At 57.8% G+C, this 17,622-nt stretch overlaps 4 protein-coding genes across 5 annotated transcripts; 2 read left to right on the top strand and 2 right to left on the bottom strand.

Annotated features, from left to right (window-relative positions):
- The first annotated feature begins 408 nt into the window (after positions 1 to 408).
- TMED6 (transmembrane p24 trafficking protein 6) lies at positions 409 to 3,503 on the top strand. Its single transcript, XM_063312789.1, has 4 exons — positions 409 to 763; positions 1,527 to 1,653; positions 2,487 to 2,635; positions 2,909 to 3,503. Exons 1-4 carry the CDS (start codon positions 548 to 550, stop codon positions 3,131 to 3,133), a joined length of 717 nt encoding a protein of 238 aa, XP_063168859.1. The 5' UTR covers positions 409 to 547; the 3' UTR covers positions 3,134 to 3,503.
- A 183-nt stretch (positions 3,504 to 3,686) lies between these two features.
- Positions 3,687 to 5,644, bottom strand: NIP7 (nucleolar pre-rRNA processing protein NIP7). The gene is made up of 5 exons (XM_063312790.1): positions 5,515 to 5,644; positions 5,281 to 5,367; positions 4,526 to 4,664; positions 4,045 to 4,185; positions 3,687 to 3,953 (listed from the first exon to the last, which is right to left on the bottom strand). Exons 1-5 carry the CDS (start codon positions 5,568 to 5,570, stop codon positions 3,834 to 3,836), a joined length of 543 nt encoding a protein of 180 aa, XP_063168860.1. The 5' UTR covers positions 5,571 to 5,644; the 3' UTR covers positions 3,687 to 3,833.
- A 193-nt stretch (positions 5,645 to 5,837) lies between these two features.
- Positions 5,838 to 10,401, top strand: COG8 (component of oligomeric golgi complex 8). 2 transcript variants are annotated; one of them, XM_063312777.1, is made up of 5 exons: positions 5,838 to 6,250; positions 6,331 to 6,538; positions 7,152 to 7,973; positions 8,266 to 8,434; positions 8,676 to 9,127. In XM_063312777.1, the coding sequence occupies exons 1-5, from the start codon at positions 5,889 to 5,891 to the stop codon at positions 8,960 to 8,962; spliced, it is 1,848 nt and encodes a 615-aa protein (XP_063168847.1). In that variant the 5' UTR covers positions 5,838 to 5,888; the 3' UTR covers positions 8,963 to 9,127. The 2 variants fall into 2 exon arrangements, with proteins under 2 accessions (XP_063168847.1, XP_063168848.1); XM_063312778.1 differs by lacking the exon at positions 8,676 to 9,127 and adding an exon at positions 10,062 to 10,401 and having other exon boundaries at positions 5,874 to 6,250.
- Positions 10,402 to 11,181: 780 nt separating this feature from the next.
- On the bottom strand, positions 11,182 to 17,139 carry VPS4A (vacuolar protein sorting 4 homolog A). Its single transcript, XM_063312786.1, has 11 exons — positions 17,041 to 17,139; positions 15,982 to 16,093; positions 15,653 to 15,800; positions 14,574 to 14,635; positions 14,321 to 14,440; positions 14,070 to 14,226; positions 13,731 to 13,879; positions 13,506 to 13,587; positions 12,520 to 12,739; positions 11,845 to 11,985; positions 11,182 to 11,595 (listed from the first exon to the last, which is right to left on the bottom strand). Exons 1-11 carry the CDS (start codon positions 17,059 to 17,061, stop codon positions 11,494 to 11,496), a joined length of 1,314 nt encoding a protein of 437 aa, XP_063168856.1. The 5' UTR covers positions 17,062 to 17,139; the 3' UTR covers positions 11,182 to 11,493.
- Positions 17,140 to 17,622: the final 483 nt, after the last annotated feature.

Genomic DNA, 17,622 nt, shown 5'->3' with positions numbered 1-17,622 from the left:
AAAAAAAGGGTTGTACAGGGGGCATCAAGCTAACTTGGCCATTTCTAGTTTTGAACCTTCCTTTGAAATCAGTTGGAAGTCAAAGAACTGAACTAGGATTGAACCAGGGCCACAGCTGCCGTTGCAAGGAATAACCTTCCAGGGCCTGTCCCTATGTAGCTCAGCCTCTCCTGGTGCCCTTCAGCTGAGAGCCAGTTAAGCCCACCTGGAGATCCAGCAGGTGCCAGCCAGGCCCTCCCTCAGCCTCAATGGTGCTCAGGGTGCAGGAACGCAAGCCCGCCTCCCTGCATTCTCAGAGGAAAGGGAGAAGTCACGTTGGCCTGTGACAGGCAGCCAAAGGTCCCCGGCCTGCTCTGTCCACAGCGCTCTAGCCACTGGCAGCTGCTCAGCTTCCCAAGGGGCACCTCTGGGTTGCCCTGCCTGAGCCAGCAGGCACAGCGCAGCAAGTGCTGGGCAGGAGCAGGTCAGTTAATGATTAGCTCAGCCAGCCTGCTGGGCTGCAGTTCTTCCACAGAGCCCCACAGCCAGCTGGCATCCCTTTGCCAACATGCTTGCCTTGCTCCAGATGGCTGGGATTGTGGGCTTACTGCAGGGGCTGAAACTTGCCCACTGCCAAGTGGGGGAGCAGCCAAGGGGGCCCCACAAGCAGGCTGTCCTGCCTGGGAGGGACCGGTATGACTTTGCCATCGTCATTCCTGCAGGTGGCATCGAGTGCCTCTGGCAGTTTGCACACCAAAACGGCTCCTTCTACTTCAGCTATGAGGTGGGTGCTGCGTGGGGAGGGCAGCGAGGAGGCAAACAGGGCAGCCCCCCTCCCCAGCTTGTCCAGCTGCTCTATCCATCAGAGGGGGCAGCAACAGGCCCTCCTGGAAGACCCCATTGTGAGCTGTAGAGAAGCTGCCAACAGCTGTGTTGCAGGAATTATTCCAGCAGGATCTTCCCTTGTGGATCCCTGAGACCCATCAACCCTGGGAGGGGAGGGCCTTGTGTACCTGGTCCCTCTTCCCTGGGCAGAGAGAGGGGGAGACACTCCAGAAGATGCCAGTTCAGAGTCTGCCTGCCAAGGTGTGCCTGGAAGCAGCCAGAGCGGACCTGCCAAGAGGGTGGCCCCAAAGCAGAGGCCAGGAAGATGCAAGTTTTGGGGCTCATGGAGCCCCATCCTACCTCCTGGTGAGGGGAGGAAAATGCCCCCACTGCCCAGCCCAGCCCAAACTTTACCCAGGTGAGGAGTCCTTCTGTTTGTCCCCCCAGCGCCCCTGGCACAGCTGAGCTTCCAGGCTGCTTGGAAGGGGTGGATTGCCCTATCCAGGCAAGTATGGGCACCAGACTTGCCCACTGCAGCCCCTTGGGGCCCTTTTTGCAGACAAGAGGAAACCTGCAGGGGGAACCTGTGATTCAGAAGCAAATGGAGCCATTTTCAAGGCACCCGTTCCCAGGGAAGTCACTGACAGCCAGGAGCAACAAGCGCACCAGCCCTGTTCGTTCGTTTGTCTGTCACAATTTTGCCTGTCTTCTCTTGCTTCCAGGTGCAATGGACTTCAGGCCTTGGCCACGACAGACACATCCTGGCAACTGTGAACGACCCCAGCGGCATCCACCTTGGTACCTCCCAGGATGTGCGGGGACAGATCAACTTCCCAACCCAGGAGACAGGTGCCCATTGCTGGCTTTGCCCCTGCCGGCCCCAAAGCCCCATCCATGGCTTCTTAGATGACTCTCTTAGGCTGCTGGCAAACAAGCTGCAGCGGCAGCCAGCCAAAACCAAGCCATGTGGCGTATACCAGGCCATCCTGTGTTTGTTTCAGCATGGCATCTTGCATGGGGACACCACTGTGGCTCATTAATCGCAGCTTAGGGAGCTTTCTCCACCTAGCCCCCCCTTTCCAGATATGTTGGGGCTGCAATTCCCAGAATGCCAGCAAGCAGAGGGTGTGTGTGTGTGCCAGATTGATGTAGCGGATTCTGCAAAGCCTCTTCCACAAAGACACAGCCCTGCAGCTCCTGTTGCAGATTCTTCTTTCACAAAAACACCCTCTGCTTGACAGCCCCAACGTGCTAAATTTGTGCCTCACTGGGGTCCACCCCACTGCTTTATGTGCAAACCCTATAGAGATCTCACACACTCTCACACACACACACTTACAGTAGTTGCTGCAGCCTTTTTTATTCCAAGGCAAGCTGAAAACCACATCCAAGTCCCTGCGCATCTAAATCACGAATTCCAATCTCATCCCTGCACCCAGTCCGTCTCAGTATTTGTGTGCTTTGGAGAGCGAACTAGGAAGTTGCTAGGAAAGAGTGACCACCTGAGAGCATTTTGTATTTCAAAGGAAAAACAGATTTAGCCATGCGTACAGCTTCCCTTCCCCTGCCCTGGTCGATGGACCACTTACTGTACTCCGCCTGCCTGGTGCAGCTGAGGGGGGCCTGGCAGCAACACAGGGAAAGTTCTTGAAGCTTGGTGCAATTCTCCCTCCTCCTTACAGGGTTCTACCAGCTGTGCCTGAGTAATCGGTACAACCATTTTGGATCTGTGCAAGTTTATCTCAACTTTGGGGTCTTCTACGAAGGTTTTGATCTACAAATGAATGAACTCAAGAAGAAGGAGCTCAATGACACCCTGGAAGCAATCGAGGTACCTTGTTTAACTCTGTGAAAGGAAAGCAGCAGGTACAACCCACACCAGCTATTTAGAAAAACTGTTACGGGGCGATTGATGCATTCCAAGCTTTTTCTCAGGCGTCTGGATCCGAGGGGCATTTGGGAAAGAGCCTCCTTTGTGCTTCAGCTTAGAAAAGGAAGCATAACACCAGGAAGCGGGGGGGTGGGGGGGCTTCTTTTTCCTCTAAATGGGAGCAGGTGACTGCCGAGAGCCAAATCTGAAGATTGTTTTTCTTGTCTGGAATAGAAAAGCACCACCAAGCTGCTGTCTGATGTCTTCCACATGTGGCGCTACTACAACTTTGCTCGGATGAGGTCAAGGACAGATTTCATCCTTCTCCAGTCCAACCACAACTACGTGAACTGGTGGTCAGCAGCTCAGAGCATTGCCATCGTGCTCTCTGGCATCCTTCAGCTCTGCTTCCTCAAGCGACTCTTTGCTATGCAGCCCAGCAACAAGCCCAGATGCTGAAGCCTCATTAGGATGCAACACCAAGCCCCAGAGGAGTGGGTTATTCATGGCCTTTCCAAGGCTGGAACTTACTTGTGCGATAACAATAATAATAAACCCAAGGAAACCTCTTTACGTGAACTGACTGACTGATCCCAGGGGACTGCTTAGGAGTAACGCCAGTCTAGGCTAAAATAAATATTTATTGAAATGTAAAAATATGCCACGCTGCAGTTGAGACAGCTTATAATCCAAAGAAAACAGAAACATTTTATCTTTTACAGGTGTAGGCAAGCAGGATTCTCCTTTCCACAAACAATTATTTTCTCCGCCTTGAGATGCCACCTTCTAAGAAGCACCTGTAGCTGCACAGCCAAAAAGATAAAAGGGAACGGAGCGTGTTCACTGGACTAAAAATAACAGAAACGGCACCTTTATCAGCTCCTTGAATAAAACATGAGCTGTAAAATCATTTGTAGCTGAGTTGTTTGTAGCTGATGAAGCTGAGTTGTAGCTTCATCCTGAAGTCTTCCAGCTCATCTGCCAGCAGGCGCTGTTACTGGTCACCCATTACAATGACGGCAGGGAAATAATCACATTTCACCTGCTCAGCCAGTCCTTCCAGGTTACACAAAAAAGGGCGTCATACAATCTAAAGCGCAGAACAGTTTTTAAAGATGCCAGTTGCCTAAGAGTGACGGGAGGAATTCTGCCCCGTTCATTAAGTCAGTGTGTCCTCATGCCGTATGTACTCGCCAATATCTGCTTGGTGAAATACCACAATTGCCATAGGGTCCACTTTTCGGCACTCCTGGGTGGTTTTGGCTGCCACCCCAAACCCCTGCAGGAAGCAAAGAGGACAAGGTGAATGATCCATCTCTATCAGAATCCACCCAAATCCAAGCCCTGGGCAGCCCCTGCCCACCACTCACCAGGGGGACATCAGCCATAGAATACACCACCACTCCTTGGTACTGAGCAGTGCTCTCAGTGATGCGCCCCAGACCGGACTTCAATAGGTGGTTCCCGTAAAGGAAAGACTGCTCTGCTCCAGGCTTCACCCAGACTTTGTACTGGAGAGAAACAGAATGACCCGCGGAACTCTAATGCATCAGGAACCGGTTTCTTGCACAATGACGTGATCTCTTCAAGCATTCTGCCTTGGACTTGGCAGTGTCACCGCTTCATTGCCAGGCCTTGGTGCCCTTAGACTGACTGCTGCAGTCACGATGCCACTCACTGTCCCAAGGCAACCTGGCAGACGTCCGGCCCTCTCCCATTCTTCACTCACAAGCCTCAAAGGTTAGATAAACCAGAGCATGACTAACATCTTCCCTCACACCCACCAAGCCTAACATTTGGGAGCAGAGAGAAAATGCCTTTTGGATAAAACCAATATTGTCCCATCTCTACCTTGGCATAAGGGGCGAGGTAATCCAGGGCAGTGATATGGAGCCGGAATTTCTGAGTCTTGGTAAATTTTCCAAAGCAGGTGCCCAGGGACACCAGGTTGTCCCGTGGAATATTTGTAGCCAGCTTCAGGAGCCTTTCGCTGAAAAACAAAGCAGAGCAGGTTTGAGAGGGGCCAGTCCCAAAATCTGTGGGGCAAATGGAGGTTCACCCATCCCTTTGGCCCCTCTGGTGACGTGGCTTTAAAGTCCCCAGACCAAATGAGACAAGCCAAGGAGTCCCAAGATCAGCCTATTCAGGGACCACCCTAACGAAGGTGATTTGAGAAGAGGCAGCTTTGGGAACGGTTTATCTGTGCAAACGGGGGCTTCCAAGCTCCGGCATTATTTTCTGGCGTGACACTCAAACAGAGCGAAAAGGTTCCTGCCGCACTTCTGTTAAAGCTGGACTGGGCTAGATGGGGGGCAGGGGTAAATTGGTTTCCCTCTAGACCAGCCTTTCTCAACCTTTTCACTCTGGAGGAACCCCTCAAATCATTTTCCCTGCGTAAAAGTTGCAAAAAATCCAAAAACGTCACAATACGATGCACTTCCAATCCACGTTTTGCGACGGTTACAACAAAGGGAGAAGCACCACCGTTCAAACATGCCCCCCCATCGCGATCCCCGCGGAAAGGCTGCTCCGGAGGGAGGCCTCCTCTCCGTCCGCGGGCGGTCCTCCGTTCCTCTGGCTTGATCCGATTGATCTCCTTGCCCGACCTGAGGTAGTAGACGCGGTCCCTGTGCAGGCGGAAGCAGTAGGTCCCGTCCGGCCGGTCCACCAGCAGCTGGATGTTCTCGCCGACGCTGCGGAGGGGAGAGACAGAGTCGGCCGGGAGCCCCGCCGGAGCCTCGGCGAAGCCCCCCGCCCCGCCCGGGGCTCCCTCCAGCCCAGCCCAGCCCAGCCGCCCATCTGGTGGCAGTGAGTTCCGCAAGCAAACCACCGGCACGTACTATCGGGCGAGCTTCTCGAAAAGGGCGCGGGTCTCCTCCTCCGTCAGCGGCCGCATCGCGCCGCCCGACCCGCAGCGCGAGAGGCAACTCGGCGTGATCCACGCGCTCCACCCCGGCCGGAAGCTGATTCGGGAAGGCGGAAGTTGCCGCGCCAAACTCGCTCCGCCGCCTCCCCGAACGCCCTCCTCCCATCCAGCTTGCTCCGTGGGACCACAGAGTGCCACAGATCTCCGGGGTAGAGCGGCGCCGCTTGGCGCCCGCAGAAGCCAAGGGACCACGTCTGCGCGGCCGGAGCGGAAGCCGGAAGTGCCGACGAAAGGGCCGGAGCGCCACGGTTGCCATAGCGATCACTTCCTGGTCCACGTCGCGGAGCGATGGCGGCCTCGGAAGCGGCGGCGGCGACGGGGGGCGGCGGGGCGGACGTGGAGGAGGCGAGCCTGCTGGCCTGGCTGTTCCGTGCGTCGCCCTCGGCGGTGCCGGCGGGGGACGCGGAGCTGCCGGCCTACCTGGCGGCGCTGTCGGGGCTGGGCCTGGAGGCGCTGCGGCGGGAGCCCGGGCGGCTGGAGGAGGAGCGGGCGCAGCTGGGGGCGCAGACGCGGGCTTTGGCCTTCGCGCACTACAAGACCTTCATCCGGTCGGCCGAGTGCACCGCCGAGACGCGCCGCGGCTTCGGCGGCATCGAGCAAGGCCTGGGCCGCTTGCTGGACCGCCTGCCGTCCTTCGCCGAGGCCTGCCGGTGAGGCGCCTCGTCCCGCCGGAGGGAGGCGGGGAGCGCCGCAGGCCCGTCCTCCGTTGACCCGCCGCCTTCTCCCGCAGGGGCTTCATGCGCGACGCCGAGCGGATCGCGCAGAGCCGCCGGATGAACAACGTGACGCTGAACCGCCACACGGAGGTCCTGGAGGTGCTGGAGATCCCGCAGCTGATGGACACCTGCGTCCGCAACAGCTACTACGAGGAGGCGCTGGAGCTCGTATCCTACGTCCGCCGCCTGGAGAAGAAGCACACCGGCATCCCCGTAATCCAGGTGCGGGCGGCCCGCACTAGATCGGGGCTGACCGGCGCGTGACAGCTGGGGAGGCGGGTCCCATGTTGGCGACCGGCGGCTGCTTTGACCTTCCAGGCAACCCGCGCTGTGAATGTTCTTCCTGTGCTTTGACATGAGGGGTTTGGGGTGAAGGTGGACCCCCTTGGTTTCCCCTTCGGCAGGAAGGGAAATATGGCCTTCAGTCCTGAAACAGAACTGAAAGGGAAAGGGAAGGGGAGCAGGTGAAGCATTTGTTCTCCTCTCTTGTAAAAGGTTCTGGGGGTTTTCTTCTGGTTTGGTGAAATGCTGCTTACTTTTATACTGAGAAATTTTGGGATTACTTGATGTCGAGGAACTGTCTTTCCTTAGGTGTGTGTGCTGTGCACGTGTAGTTGCCCAAACATACCAAACATGACCACATCCCAGGCCAGGCGCATCATTTAGACTGGCCCTCATACTGTCAGAGCAGGTGCTGTGGCTCTTAGTGTGCTGTGTCCAAAGGGTCATGTGGGGTCTAGAGTTAAAATTGGGGTAGGCCTCTTGCATGATCTCGGGAATCTCTTTTCAGAGCATCTGCCTCAGCGAGTAAGAACCGCTTCTCCCTCCTTCCTAGGGTATAGTGGCTGAGGTGCGCCAGTCCACGCAGCTCATGCTGAACCAACTGATCCAGCAGTTACGCACGAACATCCAGCTGCCTGCTTGCTTGCGAGTCATTGGCTACCTGCGCTGCATGGATGTGTTCACGGAGGCTGAACTGCGCATCACTTTCCTGCAGGCAAGAGACTTCTGGCTCCACTCCATCCTTGCAGCTGTGCCTGACGATGACCCCTACACGCACATCACAAAAACTATAGAGGCCTGCCGTGTGCATCTCTTTGACATTGTCACACAGTACCGTGCCATATTTGCAGATGAAGAGCCACTGGTGCTGCCCCTGGGGAAGGACACCCTCAATGAGAGTGCCCTCTTCCATGGGTGGGTGCTGCAGAAAGTCTCACAGTTTCTTCTGGTTCTTGAGCGAGACCTACAGCGTGGTGTGGGCAACCGCCTTGACTCTTTGCTGGGCCAGTGCATGTACTTTGGCCTGTCCTTCAGCCGGGTAGGCGCAGACTTCCGGGGCCAGCTTGTTCCTATTTTTCAGCACGTGGTGCTCCTTGCCTTCAAGAAAGCTATGCAGGAGGCTGTAGAGCAATTCCAGGAAGAAATGAACTCCTACACGTTGATCTCTGCACCAGCCCTCCTGGGCAGTGCAGTCTCTGTGGCGATGCCTTCTGCCCAGCCGGGCACCTTGCAGCCCCCCCTGGTGCTACTAGACTTTCCCCCCCTGGCCCACTTCCTCAACAACATCCTGGTGGCCTTCAACGATTTGCGTCTCTGCTGTCCTGTTGCTCTTGCCCCAGATGTGGCAGCTCTCCTGGAGGACACGCTCAGCCAGGTACTGGGGAAAATGTGCCATATTTCTCAATGAGGAGAATGACCGCTGTAGGGGCTGTTGCAGGGGCTTGAATGCATACTCCCTATTTTTAGCTCCTTAGGATCTGCCATAGGCTCTTTGCAGCAGGCGGGTTCTGCCTACCTGTGACTTGTGCTGCCTGTGGGGAGAAGTTCTGTCATTTCAGCCTAGTTGCATAATTCATGTTTATGGTCTGAGTTTATATTAGGTAACTGTCCTCTGGTTGCTCTGAATCTATAAAGGAAAGGCTTCTAACGTGTCTTTCTCCCGGCAGAGTGTAAAGATTATTCTGGCTTTCCACCGGGCAGAGGCGGCAGCATTCAGCAGCCAAGAGCAGGAGCTGTTCGTTCGGTTCTGCACAGCATTCCTGGAAGACTTGGTGCCGTACCTCAACCGCTGTCTCCAGCTCCTCTTCGCTCCAGCCCAGATTGCACAGATTCTGGGTACGGTGGCCTTTGCTTCCTCGGGGGATGGGAGTGTTAGAAGGAAGCCACGCCCTGTTGCTCTTTCCATCTGCAAGTGGCCCATTGGTGGATCTGTGCACAGCTGTCCAGACTCCCTCAAAGGAAGGGGGAGATAACAGACTCGGAAAGCATAGCAAGGGATCTTCCCTGGGACTTGATGGCTTAAGACCGATGGAAGGGTCTGGCTGCCCACTCTTGCATTTTCTTCCTGTTCTGCTAGGCGTTCCTGCTGCTCAGGTCCGTAAACACGGAGGCCTCAGCTGCGTGGATGAGGTGGTGATCCAGGAGCTTCTGGGCTCGGTCCTCCCTGAGAAAGAGACTGTTCTCTCTCCAGCCGAGGAGAAGGGGACAGCCCGAGAACGCCCGCAACTTCCCCTGGACTTGGGGCTCCCTGGCTCAGAGCAGGAAGCAGGTCCCAGCCCTGCCGTCTCTGCCCCTCAAGCTGCAGAGAAGAGCCCCCTTTCTGAGGATGCACAGCCATTCAGTGGGGTTCCCGCAACAGGATAGCCTGGGGGGGTCACCCACTGAGGAGCATCTGCAGGCATCCCCCCTCCCCCACAGCCACGGCAAGGGCAGCGCTTGGCTGCTGGTGCTGCTGCTGTGTGGAGAAAGATGGCATGGCTGCCTTGGCCAAGCAGGGTGCGGATGTGAGGATGAGAACTGCGAGAATAAATCTGGCATTTTTGTTTGCCTGCCGAAGTACTTTATTGTGAGCAGAAGGGGCCCCTGCTGCTGGCACCACCCTCACCCTCACCCTCACCCGGGGCTTGCGCGGTTGGTGGGAGCGCCCCCGCTTGCGCCAGCGGGCCGCCGCCTCAGGTCGGGCTGAAGCCCTTCGTTCAGGGAGGGCTTCCGGCTCGGCGACGCGCGCGGAAGCGTCCCGCCGCTGGGGGCGCTCCTCCGCCTGCGGGACGCGTGCCTGCGCCGCACTCGGGCTCGCCCGACCTGCCCTCCGAGCGCGGGCCGATGGCGGCGCGGACCCTGAGCCGGGGGGCGGGCCTCGCCCTCCGCGCCCGCCCGGTCCGGCCGCGCGGCCTGGCCTTCTCGGAGCGGCCTCGGGAGGAGCGCGGCTACTGGGAGCGCCTGCGACGGCGGGTGCTGGGGCCGCGCGGGCCGCCCTTCGGGCGCGTCTGCCTGGCGGGCGACCCGGCGCTGCGCGGCGTGGCGGCGCCCGTGGAGCCGGGGCGGGTGGGCGGCGAGGAGGTGCAGCGGCTGATCGCGCGGCTGGTGGCGGTGATGCGGCGCGAGGGCTGCGTGGGGCTGAGCGCGCCCCAGCTGGGCGTCCCGCTGCAGGTCTTCGTGGCCGAGTTCCGCGGCCCGCCGCTGCCCGAGGAGGCGCCCGAGGCGCTGCGCGTCCTGGAGGTCGCCCCGTTTCCGCTGCGCGTCTTCGTCAACCCGGCCGTGCGCGTCCTGGACTGCCGGCCCAGCTACCTCAGTGAGGGCTGCGCCAGCCTCCCCGGCTTCTCTGCTGTGGTCGCCCGGCACACGAGCGTGGAGGTCTCAGGTGAGCCGGGCCGGGGGCTGGGGCGGGGCCAGGCCGGGCGTGCAGCCCCGCCAGGGCCCTGGAATCCCAGAGCGGCCCTTGCCTTTGTCTCCCCCCTCCCAGGCCTAAACGAGGCTGGAGAGGAGACCACCTGGCAGGCCAGAGGCTTTGCAGCCCACATTATCCAGCACGAGATGGACCACTTGAAAGGGATCCTCTACGTGGACAAGATGGAGAGCAGGACTTTCTCGTACCTGCACTGGGCCGAGATCAACAAATGAGCGTGCCCTTTCCAGGCGGGGAGGCGGCTGTTTCAGCAGTGGGAGACCACCTGCCGAAAGCAGCCTCTGTTGGCCGCATCCCCTGGACTCCACACTGGGGCCTTTGCTGCCGGGCATTGCTTGAACTTGTTGTGAAGCTCAATCTCTGCTCAAACACTACTAGTGATTTCTGTTCAAACTTGGTTGAAGAAAAAAGTAAATTGTTGCAAGCCTCATTTTCAGTATTTTATTCTTCCACAAGCCATCTCTCCATACAACCATCACCTTAAAATTATCTACACGCGGGCTGGGCTGTGGAAAAGCGGCCTTCAGCCCCACCCAAGTCTAAGTACAAGATGAGCCTAAAGCAACAGGGGGCAGCTTATATTAACAAACAAGTGGTAGGGCAGCACTCAGCCAATCCCCCTGTGGCACAAACCCGCCCAGGGAAAGCAGTGGGCCTGACGGGGGTTCTCCTTCTGCCTGGATTGGAACAGATCGTCCAGCTCTGCTCACAGAAGGGAACTCTAGCTGGCCAGAGGTCATCAAGAGTAGCTTCTTGGGTGTCTGCCAGTGTTTTACAGGGAACCCCACCTGCATCCTGTTGATGGGAGCCAGGCTGCAATTCCTCTCCCTTTTGCAAACCAACCTGGTACTCGAGCACACACCCAGGAGCAAAGCAAAGGAGGCTGAGGCCTCCACCCAAGGCTGGGCCCAAAGCCAGAAGGGAGAATTGTTCTGAGAGCAGAAGGGCCTTGTGGTGGACAGAAGCTGAACATCCGCAAAACATGCCACAACCCAGGAAAACAGCTTTCCACAACCTTGATAGAGTGAGGCTCTTTTCCCCAAGTCAGCTTGAGGTAATGCACACCAGCATTTGAGAAGGAAGGGAGCTCTGGGAGAGCCCTTACGGCCCTCTTTGGGGCAGCAGAACTGGGCTCATTTGTGGGGGGGGAGGCTTAGGAAATGGCTGGGAGCAGAAGGGAGTTGGGCTGATTTTATTTTTAGTAACAAAAAACTAAGCATCAGAAATAAAAGAAAAAGAACAAAGACAGGGTATTTGAGGAGGAAAAAAAACACAACAGACCGAGCTGGGCTTGCTCTTGTCGCCCTGGTACCCACCACTCATCTCCTTCTATTCCCCAGCCAGAGGAGTGCTGCCAGTGGAGACAGATGGAGAATGAAGCTTCTGTGTGGCAGAGTCCACCAGCCACTACTGGCCTCCTGTACACGTGCCGGGCAAACAGGCCCTTGGCTGCTCCCACCTAACGTTGGGACATCCCACAGGTGCAGCATTAACCCTCTTGGCCAAAGTCCTCTGTGAACTTCTTCACCTTCAGGAGATCTTCTGCATTGACAGTGGGGCGGGTGGTAGCCAGCGAGCGCAACATATCCGACTGCAAAGAAAGGGAACATTCAGCACCCCCAAGCCTCTAGGGTCTCAGCAATGCTCCCCTTCAACACAAGAGGAAATCGGTGGGAGGCAGAACTGGATTAATGCTTTATACCCTGACTTACTCTTGTGCTCAGTCCTGCTTTGCTGCCCCATGTCCCACACAGAAGGAGTGGGCAAGGGCATGTTGATGTTACAGTTCTGCCTAAGCCCGAGAGAAGGGGAGGAAAGGAATTTTGCCACAACTGCTTACCATGCAGACCACTGGCTCCAGAAGTTTGTCTCCAGGCACCTCCATCCAGGTCATCTCAAAGGCCCCAGGATCCCCTGGTGAACAAGGAGTCAGCAGGTCATCTACCAGTACACTAGGATTGGTGCGAGATGGTCCGTGAACCTGCAGTAAGGATATAAGCAGGATGCAGATAAGGAGGACTGCCAGGTCAGCAGTGTGTCTAACCTTACACACTGGTCTGGGAAAGCAGGCCCAGCAGCAAAGCGCAGGAGAAAGGAACAGGCTGGCAGCCAAGCCACCCCCAAGTCACCATCTGCTGTCCAGTAACAGCTGTCCAAGACCATGATGAAGACTGCAAGAGGGACCAAGCTGATCTTGGAGTTCTCCTGCCCAACTACAGAGGCTTTCTTTGGAGGCTGTTGCAATGCACCAATCTGAGCCCAACTACTTCAGCAAATGATGGGAGCAGTGTCTGCTACCTTCAGGTAATACTTTGGGTCTCCCCAGGAGGAAGAAATGGATGGGAAAAAAGAGGCATGGGTGGGGAGGTGACAGGCCATCACAACACAAACCAGCGTGGGCAGAGAGCTCATCCCTTTCATGGATAAAACAGCTCCTCTTCATACAGGAGGGCATCAGAAGATTGACCCTAGCCACCCCTGGGGCTCCCTGCCTGTTTCGGATGAGCCATCTCACCTTTTTAAAGTGCGTGGCTGACTGCACTTTGCGAACAGGCTGCATCAGGGCATCTCGCACAATGATGCTGATGTCGGCCCCCGAGTAGCCATCAGTCTTTCGGGCCAGCTCGTGGATGTCAGCTTCAGTCAGGCTGTGGGGGGTGTTACCTAGGTGCAGCTTAAACATCTGGGCACGAGCCGGCTCCTCTGGAAGCGGGATGTAAATGCGTTTCTCAAACCTGCATGCAAAGGAAGGAATGTACGAGTCAATCTCCAAATGCGTGGCATGTGTGTGTGGGTGTGACCCACCCTCCTGCCCATCACCGTAAGCCCTTGAGGTATGTTGACGGTTCCACCTTCCCCCTCCTCCCTGATGGCTTTTGGCTGACTATATTTGGCCAAGAGGTTAGTAAAACTCAGGAGTCTCTAATCCAATGTTCATTGCAGTTCAAAATTTGATTTGTTTTTGTTCTCTTTGCTGGATTTTGTTACTGCCCAGTGTTTCAGTAAATAAAACAGAGCTCAGCTCCTGGTTACTTCAGGGATGCAGCGGTGACACTTGTCTGTGAGCAACAGGGAGGTGGCTAGCCATGCCTTCTCTCAGGATGCTTGCTCTGGGCCCACCCTGGGGATTCCCTGCAGCCCTCCCATCCAAGTACTTTTCAAGCCAGCCGAAGCCTGGCTATGCGCTGCACCTGCTGCAGCACACACAGCACAGCATTACGTTGAGAACTACGAAGGGCAGAAATCACACATCACCTAATGGTGACATTAAAATTCACAGAATATACCTGCAGTGGGGGTTGAAGAGCTGAATACTCCCCTGCCTTGTGAAGTGGATTCAAGCAGACAGTCTTTTTCCCATTTAACTACTTCTACAATCTGTTTCCTGCGGACCCGTATTTTGTATTCAGCCCTTTCTACTTGTGCAAAATGTGATGGTGAGACTGGGCATTTGGTTTCTACCAGGCTAAACTCGCCCTGGCACACAATGCCATCACCCACCTTCTCCGAATGGCAGCATCCAGCACCCAGGGGATGTTGGTGGCACCCAAGACCAAAGTGCCATCGTTATTATTCCCAACACCTGAGAAGGAGGAAAAGTGCCAGTAAGTCACCCTTCCTGGGGAGAGCAGGCCCCATGCCTGGCCATCAGCCTGAGAGCAGCAGCTGCTCTGGCAAAGGGAGGTGGGCTGGCTTGCGGCCCCTGCACCCATCCACGTAACCCACCCTGCATTTGCACCAGGAATTCTGTCTTGATCCTGCGAGCGGCTTCGCTTTCGTTCTCGTTGCGAGAGCCGCACAGGGAGTCCACCTCGTCAATGAAAATAATGGAAGGCTTGTGCTGCCTGGCCAACTCAAAGAGGTTTTTCACCAACCTGAGGAGGAAGCCGGGCAGAGCAAGAAAAGGTTCAGGGCAGCCTGCCACAGACTAGCCAGAAAACAGACAATGGCAGCAAAACTCCCCCCAGAGACCCACCACGCTGCCCCGTTTCACCCTTGGCCCCACTTCTCCAAGGGCCAATGCCCCCCTATTCCACAGAGCAAGCCCCTGCCCCCCACACCTACTTTTCACTCTCTCCCAGCCACTTGGACATCAGGTCTGAAGATGAGATGGAGAAGAAGGTGGAGTTGCTGGCCTCGGTGGCCACTGCTTTGGCCAGGAAAGATTTCCCAGTTCCTGGGGGGCCAAAGAGAAGGATCCCACGCCACGGTGTGCGCTTGCCTGGCCGAGAAGAGGAGAGGAGAGAAGATGGCCTCGCTCACCCCAACAACATCCCAGGCCCCCAGGGACAACGGGAGGGACCCCCAGGCCTCACCTGTAAACAGGTGAGGGAACTTGATGGGCAGGATGACTGCTTCCTTCAGGGCCTCCTTGGCCCCCTCCAGCCCTGCTACATCGCTCCATCGCACATTCGGCTTCTCCATCACGATGGCACCTGCAGGCAAGGCGTTTTGCCCCAGAGATGGCCTGAACCTCGTGCCCACTGCCTGCCATGCAGGTGAGCATGGTGGCCCCTGAGCCCCCAAGAGCAAGCCTGGGCCCTCAGGAGTGAGGCAGGGAAGGCTTACCCATCAGCTGCTCCTGCAGTTTCTTCTTCTCAGGGTTGTCCCCCTCGCTGTCGCTGTCGCTGCTGCAGAGGAAGATGTTCAAAAGCCCTTAGCACAGAAAGGGCTTCTCTCACGCCTCAAAAGTTGGTTAAATGACCAACCAATTAACCCCGAGGGGGCAAGATTCAGTCCCAAACAGAGTCAGTTTTGTTTAACGTTTGAAATTGAATTATCCCCCCCCCAACACTACCTCCCCCCATCTTGCAAGCTTCTTCCCTGGGACTTAATTGTCTCTTGCAATGTCCGTGAGCAAACCATCCTCTGAAAAGGGTCCTGGGGAAAGAGAACTCCTCTAGGTCCACTGTCTCTGTGGCGAATTTGGTTTTACCTCCGTTCCTCACCTCACAGCCACACCAGGGAGGTTTGGGTAAAAGAGGTGGAAAGTGGTAGGGATGGGTATGATCACCTGCCCCCACGTTCTCTATGGCACCAACCCTGTTCCCGTTTTTTCCAGAAGTAAAAAACATTAAAAAGGCAGAAAGTTGAGAATAAGCAACTGTATGGATCTGGACCACGGCCTTCACTTACAGGCTGCTGAATGGAACGCCGCATCTCAGACCTGAGCCACAACTCCTGTTTTCCATAGGCCTGCCCTCTGTTACTTATGGGATCACTGCTCAAAGTGGTGCCCTCGCAATCCACCCCCAGGACCCAAAGGCAGGAAGTGAATCCAGGGAGGACACCTGCAGAGCAAGACAGCTGCTCCAATCAGCCAACCAAGATTAAATCTGTAGAAGTTTGACCTTGCAACGTTTTGTTCCTGATGTCGCTGATCTGAGGCCTATCCCCGGCTGCCCCAGTTGTTTTGCTGCAACCAATAAGAGTAATATAATCTGCCTGGCACTAATAAGGCAGATTCCAGCCCAGTTGCTTTTCAGTTTCACGCCCGCTCTCTCCAGGCAAAGTAAGGCAGTACAGAGATTTGCCCTCAAGTGGGCAGATGCTGAGGTGCAGAGCAGCAGTCCCACAGCAGGAGCCCCCTGGTGACCCCCGACTTAGCTACACAAAGCCCTTCCTGGGGAGGTGGCCCAGGCCCTTACCCTTTGCTGTCATTCTGGGCCTCCTTGACCGGCTTTTTACTCTGCTTGTTCTTGTTCCGCAAATAGTCCTTCAGCTTCTCGGCCCGGTCCAGATACTGGGCGCACTTTGCCCGGATGCTTTCTTTGGCCTTGTCACTGTGAGCGTCATCTGTGAGGGCGACCGGGAGGGGATGGGCAGTAGAACCCGGGGCTCTTCCCTCCACTGGCTGGCGAGCAGCCTCCCCCACAGCAGGGAAGGGGAGCCCCGTTCGCCCTCCCGGATGTGCTTCTCCCGGGCACACCCACGGGCCCATGGAAAAACGGGCCCAGGCCTCTGTCTTTGGACTCACACTTGATCGCGTGTAAGAAGTACTCCACCGCGTGCTGGTACAGGCGCAGGGCTTCCTCATAGTTCTTTGCTTTGTCCTCTTCAGTGGCTTTTGTAACCAAATCAATGGCTTTCTGCAAAGACAAGGCTCAGCTGAGTGGTGCAGAGAACGGATGGATTCACAGCTACAGAAATCTAAAGCATCAGGATGGACAGAGCAGAATACCACATCAAACAGCCTAAGGGACAGGGAAGAAAACAGACTGGATCCTGGGGAGAAGCAAGGGAAAACGCCGGCTTTGAACGCAACACACGGGGCCTTTGCTGCCTGTGCCTCCAACCAGAGAGCATCCTTTTCTCCTCCTGTGGCCCAGCTCGGTACCCACAGAGACCGGCTTTCAGGGCTATTTTGGAGGCTCATCGGTTCAGTTTGGTTTAGCTTTACAGGTCGAGCACGCCTGTTGCTGGGGAGACGGTCCTCAAAGAGGTGCCACTTCAGTGTGCCATCAGTGTCTGTCGTGGAGTGGCCGGGCGACCTGCGGGGGGGGGGGACCCGCTGCTGCCAGCCACGGGGGGGCCGAGGGGCAAGGAAAGGCCCAAAGCCCTGCCACCCGGTGGGGAGGGCAGCTGCGGGGGGCTGGGCGGAGGGGGGCGCAAGGGCCATCTCGGGGGCCGCGGGGAGCGACCTTCGCCCAGAGCCAGGCTCGCCAGCGCTCCTGCCCGGAAGGAAGGCCCCGCGGAAGGGGGCAGGGGGGCTCCAAGGCAGCCCAACCGCTTCCTTCGGGCCGGGCCGTGGGGCGCAACTGAGGAAGGGGCCCTTGCAGCCCCCCATCTGGGGCTTCTCCAAGAGCCCCCCGCGGCCCCCGCTGGTTTGCGCAGAGGCCCACGACGACCCCGCGAGGTGGGCCAGGCAGACCCGAGCCGCACCCGGGCGGGCCCATCGCCCGCCGCCGCGCCCGCGCCTGGCCCCGCCACGGCCGCCCCGGGAGCCGAGGGCCGGGCGGGCTCGTCGCTTGGCGGCCCGGTAGGCCTCGAGCCGGGGCTTGGCTTGGCGCGGCCCGGGCGGCGGCCACGGAGGTACCTGCAGGGCGGACGTGGTCATCGCATCCCTGCCCGCGGCGGCGGCGGCGGCGGAGGGTCGTGGGGCCGCGGGCTCCGGCGGCTGAGGGCGGCGGCGACGGCCCGGGCGGCGGCGGAGGAGCGGCGGCGGTCTTTGCACCAGAGCGCCCCAGCAGGCCGGCGCGGGAACAGCAGCACGCGGGGGGGCGGAGCCGCAGCCTCTCCGCTGGCGCACGGGCCGACGGGAGTGGTAGTCCGTGGCGCTGAGCTGCTCCTGCTCCGGCTGGCGCCGTGGGGGCGACGCGTCCCCCGAACGCAGCGCCCCCGGACCCGGCGGGGGAGACTCGGTGGCCTCGCCTCGCCTCCCCGCCTTTGGCTCAGCTGGCTGGCGGGGGCCCTCTTTCCCCCGGTGGGCCGGGGCCTCTGCTTGGTGGCCCCGCTTAGGGTCAGAGCCATCGAGGCAGGAGCACCCGCCCCGAGAACCCGGCTGCGGTGAAGGGGGCTCCGCGAGTGGCCCCGGGGCGTCCAGCTGCAGCTCTCCCCGCGTTTGGTCGGGGAGATTCCGGGAGAGGGCCCTCCCTTCCCGCCGGGAGAGAACCGGGCT

Source organism: Candoia aspera, chromosome 11 (genome assembly GCF_035149785.1).
Source record: "Candoia aspera isolate rCanAsp1 chromosome 11, rCanAsp1.hap2, whole genome shotgun sequence".
Lineage (NCBI taxonomy): Eukaryota > Metazoa > Chordata > Lepidosauria > Squamata > Boidae > Candoia > Candoia aspera.
The sequence above is the reverse complement of the archived record's forward strand: the minus strand, read 5'-3'. Positions and strand labels throughout refer to the sequence as shown.

Coding starts and splice junctions, on each gene's coding strand:
- TMED6 (XM_063312789.1), top strand. CDS start 548: ATGCTTGCCTTGCTCCAGATGGCTGGGATTGTGGGCTTACTGCAGGGG. Junction 1,654..2,486: donor CTTCCCAACCCAGGAGACAG/GTGCCCATTGCT, acceptor TCCTCCTTACAG/GGTTCTACCAGCTGTGCCTG. Junction 2,636..2,908: donor ACACCCTGGAAGCAATCGAG/GTACCTTGTTTA, acceptor TGTCTGGAATAG/AAAAGCACCACCAAGCTGCT.
- NIP7 (XM_063312790.1), bottom strand. CDS start 5,570: ATGCGGCCGCTGACGGAGGAGGAGACCCGCGCCCTTTTCGAGAAGCTC. Junction 5,368..5,514: donor TTCGAGAAGCTCGCCCGATA/GTACGTGCCGGT, acceptor TCCCCTCCGCAG/CGTCGGCGAGAACATCCAGC. Junction 4,186..4,525: donor ACCTCGCCCCTTATGCCAAG/GTAGAGATGGGA, acceptor GTTTCTCTCCAG/TACAAAGTCTGGGTGAAGCC.
- COG8 (XM_063312777.1), top strand. CDS start 5,889: ATGGCGGCCTCGGAAGCGGCGGCGGCGACGGGGGGCGGCGGGGCGGAC. Junction 6,251..6,330: donor TCCTTCGCCGAGGCCTGCCG/GTGAGGCGCCTC, acceptor CTTCTCCCGCAG/GGGCTTCATGCGCGACGCCG. Junction 7,974..8,265: donor TGGAGGACACGCTCAGCCAG/GTACTGGGGAAA, acceptor TTCTCCCGGCAG/AGTGTAAAGATTATTCTGGC.
- VPS4A (XM_063312786.1), bottom strand. CDS start 17,061: ATGACCACGTCCGCCCTGCAG. Junction 15,801..15,981: donor CTTCTTACACGCGATCAAGT/GTGAGTCCAAAG, acceptor TCGCCCTCACAG/ATGACGCTCACAGTGACAAG. Junction 14,441..14,573: donor ACTGCAGGAGCAGCTGATGG/GTAAGCCTTCCC, acceptor CCTTGCCTGCAG/GTGCCATCGTGATGGAGAAG.